This window comes from Anolis carolinensis, chromosome 6 (assembly GCF_035594765.1).
Source record: "Anolis carolinensis isolate JA03-04 chromosome 6, rAnoCar3.1.pri, whole genome shotgun sequence".
NCBI lineage: Eukaryota > Metazoa > Chordata > Lepidosauria > Squamata > Dactyloidae > Anolis > Anolis carolinensis.
The window spans coordinates 117,536,685-117,552,227 of NC_085846.1; the positions used below are offsets into that span (position 1 = coordinate 117,536,685).

At 47.1% G+C, this 15,543-nt stretch overlaps 2 protein-coding genes across 4 annotated transcripts in view; one reads left to right on the forward strand and one right to left on the reverse strand.

The window, feature by feature from the left end:
- LOC103281102 (tigger transposable element-derived protein 3) lies at positions 1-9,183 on the forward strand. Its single transcript, XM_008121929.3, has 2 exons — positions 1-285; positions 5,311-9,183. The coding sequence occupies exons 1-2, from the start codon at positions 246-248 to the stop codon at positions 7,155-7,157; spliced, it is 1,887 nt and encodes a 628-aa protein (XP_008120136.1). The 5' UTR covers positions 1-245; the 3' UTR covers positions 7,158-9,183.
- Positions 9,181-15,543, reverse strand: part of LOC103281103 (zinc finger protein 771) — a 23,459-nt gene continuing 17,096 nt past the window's right edge. For 2 of the 3 annotated variants that reach the window (XM_062984587.1, XM_062984585.1), the window contains exon 4: positions 9,181-14,901. In XM_062984587.1, the coding sequence (XP_062840657.1) occupies positions 13,418-14,901 (1,484 nt within the window). In that variant the 3' untranslated portion in view covers positions 9,181-13,417. The remainder of the gene's footprint in view (positions 14,902-15,543) is intronic. The other variant, XM_062984586.1, reaches the window with a different exon arrangement.

The window sequence follows — 15,543 nt, forward strand, 5'->3', positions numbered from 1 at the left end:
AGGCCTGGCGCATCCTCATCCCATTGTCTGCCTGCTTCCCTTGCTGTCCAATCCTGGCAGAGAAGAGACCCGAAAGCGGGTGGCAGAGCCAATCAGAGAGGCCGACATAGAGCGGGCAGGCCGGCCGGCCCAGGACCATGGAGGGATGCGGGATGCGGGATGCAGGAGCCGAGCATCCCTGAACCTTGCATGGAAGAGAGGCCGAGAAGGGGCTGGACGGTGCAAATCCCAGCCTTGGGGAGGAGATGAGCCCCAAAGGCAAAGCCCAAGGCGAGTCCGGCTCAGGTGAGAAAGATCTGCAAAAGAGGGGATTGTACTGTCAAAGGGTGCCTCTGAGCATGGGCAGAGTGCTCGCATGGACACTAGGCTCCCGGTGAAGCCACGGCACCCCATAGGAATTGGGAATAGGCCTGGGCCAACTTGGGCCCTCCCTCCAGGTGTTTTGGACTGCAACTCCCACCATTCCTAACAGCCGGTAGGCTGTTAGGAATGGTGGGAGTTGCAGTCCAAAACACCTGGAGGGAGGGCCCAAGTTGGCCCAGGCCATACTGTCCTCCATATTGCAATCGTTGCAAGTGGATTAAGAAAAAAAGCATAACTTAACGTGACACCGTTTTATGACGATTGGTTATATTTGAAGCCTTATGTCTTATGTCTCTTTTAGCCAAATGTTTGAGTTCCAGTTTATTAAAAGTCTACTATGTGTAAATGCATATGTATATAGTAGACTCTATGTATGTGTGTGCGTAGATAGATCTACAGTAGAGACTCACTTATCCAACATAAACGGGCCGGCAGAACGTTGGATAAGTGAATATCTTGGATAATAAGGAGGGATTAAGGAAAAGCCTATTAAACATCAAATTAGGTTATGATTTTACAAACTAAGCACCAAAACACCATGTTAGACAACAAATTTGACAGAATAAGTAGTTCAATTCGCAGTCATGCTATGTAGTACAGTAGAGTCTCACTTATCCAACACTCACTTATCCAACGTTCTGGATTATCCAACACATTTTTGCAGTCAATGTTTTCAATATATCACGATATTTTGGTTCATAAAATTCATAAATACAGTAATTACTACATAGCATTAATGTGTAATGAACTACTTTTTCTGTCAAATTTGTTGTTAAACATGATGTTTTGGTGCTTAATTTGTAAAATCATAACCTATTTTGATGTTTAATAGGCTTTTTCTTAATCTCTCCTTATTATCCAACATATTCACTTATCCAATATTCTGCCGGCCCGTTTATGTTGGATAAGTGAGACTCTACTGTAGTAGACTCTATGTATGTGTGTGCGTAGATAGATCTACAGTAGAGACTCACTTATCCAACATAAACGGGCCGGCAGAACGTTGGATAAGTGAATGTCTTGGATAATAAGGAGGGATTAAGGAAAAGCCTATTAAACATCAAATTAGGTTATGATTTTACAAATTAAGCACCAAAACATCATGTTAGACAACAAATTTGACAGAATAAGTAGTTCAATTCGCAGTCATGCTATGTAGTAATTGCGGTATTTAACACCAAAATATCATGATGTATTGAAAACATTGACTACAAATATGGCTTGGATAATCCAGAAACTTGGATAAGCGAGGCTTGGATAAGTGAGCCTCTACTGTATTTGAAGCCTTATGTCTTATGTCTGTTTTAGCCAAATGTTTGAGTTCCAGTTTATTAAAAGTCTACTAAGTGTAAATGCATATGTATATAGTAGTCTCACTTATCCAACATAAACGGGCCGGCAGAACGTTGGATAAGTGAATATCTTGGATAATGAGGGATTAAGGAAAAGCCTATTAAACATCAAATTAGGTTATGATTTTACAAACTAAGCACCAAAACATCATGTTAGACAACAAATTTGACAGAATAAGTAGTTCAATTCGCAGTCATGCTATGTAGTAATTGCGGTATTTAACACCAAAATATCATGATGTATTGAAAACATTGACTACAAATATGGCTTGGATAATCCAGAAACTTGGATAAGCGAGGCTTGGATAAGTGAGCCTCTACTGTATTTGAAGCCTTATGTCTTATGTCTGTTTTAGCCAAATGTTTGAGTTCCAGTTTATTAAAAGTCTACTAAGTGTAAATGCATATGTATATAGTAGTCTCACTTATCCAACATAAACGGGCCGGCAGAACATTGGATAAGTGAATATCTTGGATAATAAGGAGGGATTAAGGAAAAGCCTATTAAACATCAAATTAGGTTATGATTTTACAAACTAAGCACCAAAACACCATGTTAGACAACAAATTTGACAGAATAAGTAGTTCAATTCGCAGTCATGCTATGTAGTAATTGCGGTATTTAGCACCAAAATATCATGATGTATTGAAAACATTGACTACAAAAATGCGTTGGATAATCCAGAACGTTGGACAAGTGAGTGTTGGATAAGTGAGACTCTACTGTAGTATGTGTATGTAGTATACACTCCTAGGTAAAGGTTTTTTCCTGACGTTAAGTCCAGTCATGTCTGACTGGGGATTGGTGCTCATCTCCATTTCTAAGCCGAAGAGCCGGCGTTGTCCGTAGACACCTCCTAGGTCATGTGGCCGCAGGCATGACTGCAAGGAGTGCCATTACCTTCCTGCTAGAGCAGTACCTATTGATCTACTCACATTGGCATGTTTTCGAACTGCTAGGTTGGCAGAAGCTGGGGCTAACAGCGGGAGCTCACTCCACTCCCCGGATTCGAACTGCTGAACTTTCAGTCAGCAAGTTCAGCAGCTCAGCGGTTTAATCTGCTGCATCATCAGGGGCTCCAATGTACAGTATAAGTATGTGTGTGTGTGTATATGTATGTATGTGTGTGTGTATATCTATCTATCTATCTATCTATCTATCTCACTGCGATATAGTGTGTGTATGTGTGTACATTTGTGTGTATATATATCCTATATCTATATCTCCCTCACTGCAACAAGGTGACAATCCATTGAGGGAGATATATATATATATATATATATATATATATATATATATATATATATATATACACACACACACACACACACACACACACATACATACATACACACACACACACACTCTCTCACATATATACACAAATAATAACATTAACAACAATATGATATAATTTCATTTGTTATCCACCTCCCCTCGTGGCTCAAGACGGGTTACAGAATAATTAAAGCACATGAACATTGTAAAAATACAAATACACATATTAAAATGTATTTCTATAAAAGCTACATATTAAAACACACAAAACAGGGATTAAACAAAAGACACACATTTAAACTATAGCTCTCTACGCACACACAATCTCTCTCTCTATATATATTCATACAATGTATGTGTGTGTATATATACCGATGTGTGAATATGTATATATAAATATATACAGTAGAGTCTCACTTATCCAACACCCGCTTATCCAGCGTTCTGGATTATCCAATGCATTTTTGTAGTCATTGTTTTCAATACATTGCGATATTTTGGTGCTGAATTCGTAAATACAGTAATTACAACATAACATGACTGCGTATTGAACTACTTTTTCTGTCCAATTTGTTGTCTAACATGATGTTTTTGGTGCTGAATTTGTCAAAATCATAACCTAATTTGATGTTTAATAGGCTTTTCCTTAATCCCTCCTTATTATCCAACATATTCGCTTATCCAACATTCTGCCGGCCCGTTTATGTTGGATGAGACTCTACTGTATTCATACAATGTATGTGTGTGTATATATACTGAATGTTTATATATAAATATATATATGCATATGTGAAGTCATTGGTGACTAGAGACCTCCAAGTCAGGGCGGCCATGAATACACTCTGGATTCTAGTCTGAACTTGAATTGTTGTTGTTTATTAATGCTCTGCTTTTTCTCTCTGCAAGGAGACTCAAAGCAGCCGTTCAGTGATTAAAGGCACCAAATCTGTAACTGGGTCTTAGGGTTTGGAACCTTGTCGCTTTAAACTTCTGACTACAACCCAAAGCGGATTTATCACTGAATGCATGAACCATCAGATATGGTTGATATACTTCGGTTATCTATCTAACAGCCTGAGGCTGTTAGGAATGGTGGGAGTTTTGGACTCCAACTCCCTGGAAGGCCAAAGTTTGCCCATGCCTGTAACTCTTTAGTGTGGGAGGAGTTGTAGTCATGTGATTGGACTGAGCATATTCAGGCGCAGGACTCCGTTTTATTAGCTGTTTGATTCAGAGTGACTGAGGGGGGGAAAGGAAGGGGCCTGAGGCTGTTGGGAATGGTGGGAGTTGGAGTCCAAAACACCTGAAGGGACAAAGTTTGCCCATGCCTGTATCTCTTTAGTCTGGGAGGAGTTGTAGTCATTTTATTTATTATTTATTTACATCACTTTTACCCCGACTTTCTCCCTGAGGGGACTCAAAGCGGCTTACAATAAATAGGCAAAAATTCAATGCCTAAAAACAATGTAAAAACAACAATTCATATAAAACAATCTACAAAACAATTCATATAAAACAGGTACCATTGCAAAATAAAATCACATTATATAAAATTTTAAGCATGTCCAAGATTAAAATCCATTCATCCAGAATCCTCAATAAATCTTCGTGCAGGTCATGTAAAGTCCATGTTCTCATTCATGTGATTGGACTGAGCATGTTCAGGCGCAGGACTCCATTTTGTTAGCAGTTTGATTCAGAGTGACTGAGGGGGGGAAAGGAAGGGGCCTGAGGCCGTTGGGAATGGTGGGAGTTGGAGTCCAAAACACCTGAAGGGACAAAGTTTGCCCATGCCTGTATCTCTTTAGTCTGGGAGGAGTTGTAGTCATTTTATTTATTATTTATTTACATCACTTTTACCCCGACTTTCTCCCTGAGGGGACTCAAAGCGGCTTACAATAAATAGGCAAAAATTCAATGCCTAAAAACAATGTAAAAACAACAATTCATATAAAACAATCTACAAAACAATTCATATAAAACAGGTACCATTGCAAAATAAAATCACATTATATAAAATTTTAAGCATGTCCAAGATTAAAATCCATTCATCCAGAATCCTCAATAAATCTTCGTGCAGGTCATGTAAAGTCCATGTTCTCATTCATGTGATTGGACTGAGCATGTTCAGGCGCAGGACTCCATTTTGTTAGCAGTTTGATTCAGAGTGACTGGGGGGGGGAAAGGAAGGGGCCCGAGGCTGTTGGGAATGGTGGAAGTTGCAGTCCAAAACACCTGGAGGGAGGGCCCAAATTGCCCTATGCCTGCTCCCAGGCGCCACATCAATAATCCTTTCCTCTTTCTTCTTTTCCTTAGGAGAGGACCAGCCTCCGAAAGGAATGAAGGAGGAAGGAGACGGAGACGGAGAGGGATGCTTGGAGCTGCGTCCCAAGACAGGCAAAAGCAGAGGGAACGGCCTCCTTCGGCAGGGCGATGGAGCACAAAGGATGGGCTGCAAAGCGGGGCCCGGACCCCGAGGACCCCCTTCCTTTGGCGTCTGCAGGATCCCCCCAGCGGAAGCGGTGCCGCATTGGTGCTTGGACTGCGGCAGGAACTTTGGCCAGAGATCGGAGCTGGAGAAGCACGCGTCGCATCATCACGCCGGACGGCATTCGTACATCTGCGGCGACTGCGGCCGGAGCTTCGTGGACCGCGTCTCGCTCGCTGGACGGGCGCCGGGCCCCTCGGCGTTGCATCACTCGGGGTGCCGCCGGAGAGTCCTTCCCAGCGAGAGTGCCGTGCCGCGCAAGGAGCGCAAGGAGCTCTCCCTGCAGGAGAAGGTCCGGGTGCTGGAGATGCTGGAAGGCCCCAAAGTCTCCCAGAGCGAGCTGGCGAAGCGCTTCGGGGTCTCGCAGCCCCAAATCTGCCGCATCATCAAGAACAAGGAGCGCATCCTGGCCGAGTGGGGCAAGAACGGCGACCCCGGGCGCAAGCGGAAGATGGAGGAGAGGCTCCCGCACGGCAGCGATGGGGCAACGCAGTGTTTCGGTGGGCCGGTCAACGGACTGCGTCTCCAAGAGAAAGCCCGGCGTTTGTCGGACGCCGTCGGGAGGCTGCCGTTGAGTTGGGCAAACGGCTCGAAAGCCAAGCCGAAAGCCAACCGGAGACCGGACACCGAGGTGACAGAGGAGGAGCATTGGGAGAACACTGAGAAGCAGAAAAGTGAGCATAATTGGAAAAACACCGTCCTCTCCGACATCCTGAGAAAATACGATTCCTCCGAAATTTACGCCTGTGCCGAAGTCACCGTCTTGCTTCGGGCGATGCCAAGGATGGAAAGCGCCAAGGACCGGCTCACCGTCCTGCTTTGCGCCAACATGGACTCTTCCGATAAGCGGGACCCTCTGGTCGTCGGCAAGGCACCGAGACCCCCGGGAGTCCCACAGGAACTGCCCCCTGCTACGTACAGAGCCGACGGTCAAGCCCGGATGACCGCCGCCCTTTTCGCCGAATGGCTCTGGACCTTCAACGAAGAGGCCAAAGCCGGGCAGAGGCACGTGGCGCTTTTCGTGACCCCCTGTGCCGCGCATCCAGCAGTCGAGCTCTCCAACGTCAGGATGGTCTTTGTGCCGCGCCACGAGAATCACCCCCTCGAACTCGGGACGAGCCGGGTTTTTCGGTGCCACTACCGAAGGCGAATGCTCACTCGCTTGGTCGTGGCGCTGGGTGGACAGACCTCTGGGTCAAGAGGCCACGTGGCTCTATCGGACGCCATTCATTTATCCATCCAAGCCTGGTCGGAGGTGAGTCCGGAGACCGTCCGGGGTGGATTCCAGGCAGCCGGTTTCATCCCGAATCCCGGCGTTTTCCCGACTCCAAGTACCCAAGTGGTCCGAGCGCTGGGCTTCCAGAGCCAAGAACAGTTCGGACAGTTCATCTCGGCGGACGAAGGGTCGGGGTGCTTTGGGGACGAAGGAGGGTCGGAGGGTCAAGGACTCGGGGCCGAAGAGGAGGAGGAGGAGAAAGCAGACGAATCCGCCTCACCTCCCTGCCCGTCGCAGGCGGAGGTCGTGGAGAGCTTGGCCAAGCTCCGGCGCTGCTTCGAGTGCCATTCGGCGTCGCCAGAGATGTTCCAGGCTTTCTACAAACTCGAGGACGTGGTGCACGGGATGTTCCTGACCCAGATGCACACGCTCACGGGCAAGGCCCCCAACCAGGACTGAATCACGTCCGCAACACAATGCGGAAGAAGCCAAGGTTAAACACCGGAGGGCTTAATCTCTGGATCAATGCTATGGAACCCAGGGCAAATTTGGAGCATGGCTCCGGGTGTTTTGGACTCCAACTCCCAGCATTCCTGACAGCCTCAGGCCCTTTCCTTTTCCCCCTCCGCCGCTTAAGCAGTTTTGGACATTTGTAAAGTGTGTCCCATTATCGGATAATATTTCCTGGTGTAAACCATGGTGTTTTGGACTTCAACTCCCTCCATTCCTAACAGCCTCGGGCCCTTTCCTTTCCCCCCTCCGCCGCTTAAGCGGCGGAGGGGGAAAAGGAAGGGGCCTGAGGCTGTCAGGAATGCTGGGAGTTGGAGTCCAAAACACCCGGAGCGATGCTCCAAATTTGCCCATGCCTCAATTAAAGCGGTGCCAAACCCTTAAAGTAGGCATCATTTATTTTCTTTTATATTACAGAACGAAAGATGTACATGAACCGATAAGAGGCAACACTGGGGAGAATGGGTTTTGTAATCCCCAAATCTCCTGAGATGCTCAAATCCCAGCTGTTTACAAATCTAACATTTCCTTTCTTGTCGAACGCTTTCATGGGTTGCTGTGACTTTTCACATGCTGTATGGCCATGTTCCGGAAGCATTCTCTCCTGATGTTTCACCCACATCTACGGCAGGCATCCTAAGAGGTGGAGAGGTCTGTTGGAAACGAGGCAAGTGGGGTTTATATATCTGTGGAAGAATTCTTGTCTGTTGGAGGCAAGTGGGAAAGTGGCCATTGTCCAGCTTGATTAGTATTGGAATCCAATACTAATCAATTTTTTCCCATCATTTTAAAATGTATTTATCATGCAATGGTTTTGACACGAAATAAATGAAAAAAAAGTATTGGAATACCTTGTCATTGGCCATAGAAGTGCCTTGCAGCTTCAAAGCCAGGCTGCTTCCTACCTGGGGGAATCCTTTGTTGGGAGGTGTTAGCTGGCCCTGGTTGTTTCTCCGCCCTGGTTTTGAGGTTCGTTGGAAACTAGGCAAGTGGAGCACTTGATGGGCCAACCTGGACACGGCATATGGTTGGCCAGCGCAAAAATACTGGACCACCCTGACAACCACCATGTCAAGACTACACAGAGAAGCCATTGAAATAATAATAATAATAATAATAATAATAATAATAATAATAATAATAATTTATTTTTCTATCCTGCTACTATCTCCCAGAAGGGACTCAGGGGCCAAGCCCAGAACAAAACGAAATAATTACAATGAGTGTCAAGAACTAAAACAATGATACAATAATCAAATAAAATAAGCAATTAAAACATAACATACAATAAAACACATAATAACCAGACAAATGGGGGGAAATCCACAAGAAGCATGTGGACAATTTCAACAGAAAGGATGAAACCATGCAAATGAACCAAATCTGGCGCCCAGTATTTTAAAAAAGCTCTAAAATCAGGACAGTAAATAAAGAACATTCAAAAACAGGGAAATTCCAGGCATGAAACAATAAGGGCCAGCTAACAACTCCCAACAAAGGATTCCTCCAAGGAGTACGCGGCCAGGCTTTGCAGCTGCAAGGCTGTTCTCTTGCCTCCAACAGACTAGAGTTCTTTCTCCCACCCTGGACATCATTCCACAGATATATATATACACCCCACTTGCCCAATTTCAAACAGACCTCACAACCTCTGAGGATGCCTGTTATAGATGTGGGTGAAACGTCAGGAGAGAATGCTTCTAGAACATGGCCATTCAGCCCAGAAAACTCACAGCAACCTACTAACCTTTCCTTCCTCCAATGCCAGGAAATAAGTGGAGGAACCCCAAACGTCTCTTAACAAGACAGACTGTGTGTGTGTGGATCAAGCAGGGATCATACGGTTTCCATAGATAGATCTAATAGAAATAATTCCAAGGGACAAGACCATATTTCTCAATTTGCAGTCTCTGAATTTGTCTGATTTCACAAATATGCAAACCCACGGAAATCCAATAAACTGTTCAGATCACCATGTCTGTAGCCTTTTATTGCGTGCTTACCATCTTTTCTGTTTTCTTCTTTCTTCATATTTATTTATTTATTCACAGTACTTATATTCTGCCCTTCTCACCCTGAATGGGACTCAGGACGGATCACAGAACATACGTATGCGGCAAACAGGCAATGCATTGGCATTGGTGGTTACAATGTTGTTTCTCACTTAGAGGTATTCTTATTAACAGTTACAATACTAGAATGAGATGAATCAACTCTCTAAAATATCACTTCTTTTACTTAAAGTAGTTAAAACTTCTTTCTCTGCTCCTTTTAAACTATTACTTCAGTGGATCTCTGTGAGTCCAGCTGGGATTGGTTCCCAAAGTCTGAAACCTGGACTATCCAGTGACTTCAAACCACAGTCACCCCTGTGATATACTATCACAGATTCTCTGTGCCTTTCCAGGACACAGACTACATTAAATAAGTCACCAAACTTATTTAAAACCGACTCAAAATGAACAATTGAGTCTCCTTGATCCGCTCAACCTAGAATCAATCTTCCCTGTGCCTCATCAGAGCACAGACTGAGATTTGAATTTCCCTGGTTCTAACCTCCTCAGAACTAGTCTTTCCCTGTAGTTCCTCCGATTACAGACTGAACTCTCTTCAAAACATTCCCTCCTTTTTCATCCAGCTAGCTCTGCCCCTTTCTTGCCAGCTTCGAAATAGTTAAATTTCTATGGCAACCTGCTTCAGAATGCTGAGCTGGCCACCATCCCCCACGCACTGGTAACTCTAATACTTACCCATTCCAAACATATACCTATAATTTAATATAACATCTGTAAATCAAAATTCATACTTCATTACAGAGGTGTACATTACATGTGCTCGGTTTCATCCACGGAGTGTGCATGTGTATTGTCGCTTCATCTCTCTGCCGAAGAGCTTTTTTGTAAACCTCTTCCTTGGATCGAATCACTGAAATTTTTCTGGCATTTCCTTATGGGTGCTTTAGAATACCCCCCTGCTTTTAAGCAGTACCTATTTATCTACTCACATTTTGCTTTCGAACCGCTAGGTAGGCGGAAGCTGGGTTAACGGCCAGAAACTCACCCTGACCCGGGCTTCGAACTGTCAACCTTTTGATTGACAAGATTTACCGCAGCTGGTGGTTTAATATGTTATGTTAAAGCCCAGAACAATACTAACTTGACACAGGGTGTTGTGTTAGATATTTCAGCATCCCGTGATGCATGGGATAAATAGCTGCAGCTATTATTGCACTTCTTTTGGAAATGGGACTTCATTCCTCTGCTATCAGCCCTAAGAGTTGGGTTGCTGTGAATTTTCTGGGCTGTTTGGCCATGTTCCAGAAGCATTCTCTCCTGACGTTTTGCCCACATCTATGGCAGGCATCCTCAGAGGATGGGTTTATATTTCTGTGGAATCTCCAGGGTGGGAGAAAAAACTCTTGTCTGTTTGAGGCGAGGGTTAATATTGCCATTGGCCAGCTTGATTAGCACTGAATAACCTTGTAGCTTGAAGGCATGGCTGCTTCCTGCCTGGAGGAATCTTTTGTTGGAAGGTGTTAGCAGGCACTGATTGTTTCCCGTCTGGAATTCCCCTATTTTCTGAGTGTTGCTCTTGACTTACTGTCCTGATTTTAGAGGGTTTTTTTTTTAAAAAAAAATGCTGGCTGCCAGATTTTGTTCATTTTCATGGTTTCTATTGAAATTGTTAAAACATGAAAATGAACAAAATCAGGCTACCAGTATTTCTTTAAAAAACTTCAAAAACAGGGGAATTCCAGACATGGAACAATCAGGGCCTGCTAACACCTTCCAACAAAGGAGTCCCTCAGGCAGGAAGCAGCCAGGCCTTGAAGCTGCAAGGCTTTTGAATGCTAATCAAGGTGATTAATTGCAACAATCACACTTTTCTGCAGCAGACAAGAGTTCTTTTCTCCCACGCTGGACATCATTCCACAGAAAAATAAACCCCACTTGCCTTGTTTCCGACAGACCTCACAACCTCTGAGCATGCCTGCTGTAAATGCAAGCGAAATGTCAGGAGAGAATGCTTCTGGAACATGGCCAGACAGCCCAGAAAATTCACAGCAACCCAGTAATGCTACCATTTACTGAGGGTGTGTCTACACAAGCCATGGGCAAACTTGGGTCCTCCAGGCGTTTTGGACTTCAGCTCCCACAATTCCTAACAGCTGGGAAACAAACAAACAAACAAATGGGAAACAAACGATTTGCTTCCAAAGGGAATTCATTCATCACCCACTGGGTCATTCGGGGACAAAGCGACTTATAGTATTGCTGATATGCATTACGGTAGAACAGGTATAGGTAAACTTGGGCCCTCCAGGTGTTTTGGACTCCAACTCCCACAATTCCTAACAGCCTACCGGCTGTTAGGAATTGTGGGAGTTGGAGTCCAAAACACCTGGAGGAAGGGCCAAAGCAAGGCGAGATATTTCACCTGACTGAACCTCTGTCATGATCTCCAATCTTTGACATCTCCGGTTGGCTGACAAAGAACAGATGCCAGCCATAAAACCTCAATTACCCTCTGGTATGTGAGAGCCCCTATATAAATGGGCCAAAGAGAAGGTTCTGGTGTTCTGTACAATAAAACCTGTTGGAATCTACCAGCGTGTGTCTTGGTGCTTTTTCTGGTGGAAGACTGACCCACAGCACAACTGGGAGAAGAGAACCCGACAACCTCCTTCCGCATTCAATGCAAGTAACTAAACACTTGTCACACAGTCCGCATTGGAGGATTTGCCGGTAGGTTTCAATTTCGGCAACGGGGCCAATTTTGCCAGAATAGGAAGATATAGGTCTGCCTCGGCGCTTGCTTTGCTACCAACGGATCTACACTTCGCAACGTCCTTCTTCAGGTGAGTCCGCAAGATGCTCTTATCCCAGAATCGCTTCTCGCACCTGCGGCTTTTCCTGCACCACTTTGCCCCTTTTTGGAACTGGGATGTGGTGCCAAACTGCGTTCATTCTACAGTGTAGATGCCTCTGAAGAAGGCAGTTGTGTAACATGACAGGTAGCATCCTCTACTTGGGAATGTGTTTGGCTACGAACCAAAAAAATATTCTGTAAATACATCCCATCCAACGGAAGCGGGGTCTTCTTCCCTGTGGCTCCTCTGATGCAGACTGAGATACTTTGTCCTTTCGCAATCAACACAAACGACTGATTGTTTACCTGTTGTTGGACCCCACTGTGTTGTGGGTTTAACATGAGAGGATTTGCCAGTGGATTTTGGCACTGACAATGGAGCCAATGACCAGGACTGAGTCCCGCTCAGCGCTTTCTCCACCTGCAACAGACCTGCATTTCACCAGGTTCTTCGACTCCATTGGTAGAAGAAATTTCTCATGGATAGATAGGAAGAGTTGGGTTCCTCTTGGCGCTTCCTCCACCTGCAATGGACCTGGACTTCACCGGCTTCGACTCCGTTGATGGAGGTAGTTCTCCATGGATAAGAAGCAATAGGTTTGCTGCACTCAGAATTGACCAACCCATCTCCTGGTGCATTTCCATGATGCTCTTGTCCTGGAAGCGCTTCTCGTACCTGTGGCACAGGTAGGGATTCTCCTGCACCATCTCAGTCCTCTTCAGAGCCAAGGCTTTGGTGGCTCACGTGGTGCCAAACTGCAGTGTAGATGCCTCGAAAGAGGGCAGATGCATAACATGAGAGGTAGCATCCTCTACTTAAGCAGGGTGTTGCTTTTAAATGCATCCCATCCGACAGAAGCGTGGTCTTCTCACCGGTGGCTCCTCCGATGCAGAGTGAGATACTTTGCCTGCGTGAACGTCCTTCCGCAATCAGCGCAAGTGACGGATTGTTTACCTGCCGTCGGACCCCTCTGTGTTGCGGATTTAACACTGGAGAATTCGGTAGTGGATTTCAGTGCTGACAATGGAGCCAATTCTGCCCATTCAGCACTTTCTCCACCAGCAACCGATCTGCATCTTACCAGCTTCTTTAACTCCATTGGAGTTGAAGAAGCCAGTTTTCCACAGATGGGAAGAGTTGGGTTTGTCCTGGTGCTGTCTCTGCTGACAACGGACCTGCGTTTGACCGCCTTCTTCAACTCCGTTCCATGGATAGGAAGCGATGTGTTTGGGGCACCCGGGATGGACCGGCCCTTCTCCTCTACTTAAGGACATGTTTGGCTCCGGGGAGGGGGCAGGTTGCTTTCAAACGCATCCCATCCGACGGAAGCGGTGTCTTCTCACCGGTGGCTCCTCCGATGCAGAGTGAGATACTTTGCCTGCGTGAACGTCCTTCCGCAATCAGCGCAAGTGACTGATTGTTTACTTGCCGTCGAACCTCTCTGTGTTGCGGATTTAACACTTGTGGATTCACTGCTGGATTTCAGTGCTGACAATGGAGCCAGTTCAGCACTTTCTCCGCCAGCAACAGATCTGGATCTCACCGGCTTCTTCAGCTCCATTGATGGAGATGAAGAAACCAGTTTTCCACGGATAGGAAGAGTTGGGTTTGTCCGGGTGTTGTCTTTGCCGACAACGGACCTGCGTTTGACCGGCTTCTGCAACTCTGTTCCATGGATGGAAAGCGATGTGTTTGGGGCACTCGGGATGGAGCGGCCCTTCTCACGGTGGGTCTCCAGGTGCGCCCGCATGATGCTCTGGTCCCGGAAGCGCTTCTCGCACCTGGGGCAGGGGAAGGGCTTCTCGCGCAGCTGCTGGTCCCTCCTCAGGGCCAGCGCACGTGTGTCCCCGGCGGCCAGGAGGTGCTGCTCGGCGCGGTGGACGCGCTGGTGGCTCTTGAGGTGCTGGAGCTGGCTGCAGGCCTTTCCGCAGAGGAGGCAGCGGTAGGGCCGCTCGCCGGTGTGGACGCGCCGGTGGATGGTGAGGGTGGCCTGGTTGCGGAAGGCCTTCCCGCAGGCGGCGCAGGCGAAGGGCCGCTCGCCCGTGTGTCCGCGCAGGTGGCTGATGAGGGGCTGCTTCTGGGCGTAGCGCTTGCCGCAGGTGGCGCAGGCGAAGGGCTTCTCGCCGGTGTGGACGCGCTGGTGGCTCTCCACATGGTGCTTCTGCCCAAAGCGCTTCCCGCATCGCCCGCAGGCGAAGGGCCGCTCGCCCAGGTGGACCTTCAGGTGCGCCGCCAGGATCTGCTTGAGCCGGAAGCGCCGCCCGCACTTGGGGCAGGCGAAGGGCCGCTCGGCTGAGTGGGTGCCACAATGCTTGCGCAGGTCCTGCTTCTTGCTGAAGCCCTTCCCGCACCGCTCGCACAGGTGGGGCTTCTTGGGGCCTGGAGAGACCCCCAAGTGGCGCAGCAGCTGCAGCTTCGCCGTCAGGCATCTCTTGGCGGAGGGAGGGGGTGATGCTGCCGTCGGAGGCTCCTTCCGCCGCTGGTGGGTCTTGAGGTGCCGCTTGAGGTCCCCCGAGGACGGGAAGCCCTTGGGGCAGAGCGGGCAGGCGAAGGGCCGCTCGCCCGTGTGTGTCCGGATGTGGATGGTCAGGGCCACGTTGCTCAGGAAGCTCTTCCCGCACTCGGGGCACCGTGGCGGGCTGGACTTCAGGCGCAACGCAGGCACAGCGTCTTTTGCCGGCAGCTCCGTGGCACCAGGGATGCGCTTTCCGGTCTTGGAATGAAGGGGATTCTTCCTTTGTTTACGTCGCACTTCACGTTGCTGCCCCATGGCCAAGGCCCCTTCCCCATCCACCTCGTCTTCCATCCTGATCCCATCTCCTGCTGGGAAGGAAAAGGACAGAAGGGAGAGAATTCCATCATCACAGAATGCAGAAGAAGCCACAAAACCCATCACCCTCGGACACACAAGCAGCGTGGAAAATGTACTTTATCAGACTATAAATACCAACATCCTCTCCTCAGGTCACATGGCTAGAAATCAGCCTTCCCAAGAAACCTCATGCACAGCTTGGAAAACCCAACTTTTTGGACTACAAATCCCAGCATCATCCTCTCAGCCAGCATATCTATCTATATAAAAGAGTGATGGCATCAGGGCACCGGACAAAACAACAAAAGTACAGGCCCCCCAACCTCGAAATTTGACAACACAACCTATCATCCACGGCTCTAAGTTGATACAACAAAAAGAAAAGCAAAATAAAGTCCTAATTAGAGGTAGAGCAATAATTGTTTTTATCCAATTGCTGCCAGTTTAGAGGGCTAAGCTCCACACATAGACTCCCTCTATCGTCACCACTTTCACAGTACACAAACAACCAAATGCATACTAAACATAAAGACAACCATACAACAGACATTCACTATCACCACATTCACTATCAGACAACACCACAGCAACGCGTGTCTGGGCACAGCTAGCATACATATATGTGTGTGTGCATACAATGCACATTTCTTATA

Bases quoted from the DNA above. Each gene is read 5' to 3' on its own strand.
- LOC103281102 (XM_008121929.3), top strand. From the start codon at position 246: ATGAGCCCCAAAGGCAAAGCCCAAGGCGAGTCCGGCTCAG. The intron at 286-5,310 runs GTGAGAAAGATC...TCTTTTCCTTAG, and splicing joins CCAAGGCGAGTCCGGCTCAG to GAGAGGACCAGCCTCCGAAA.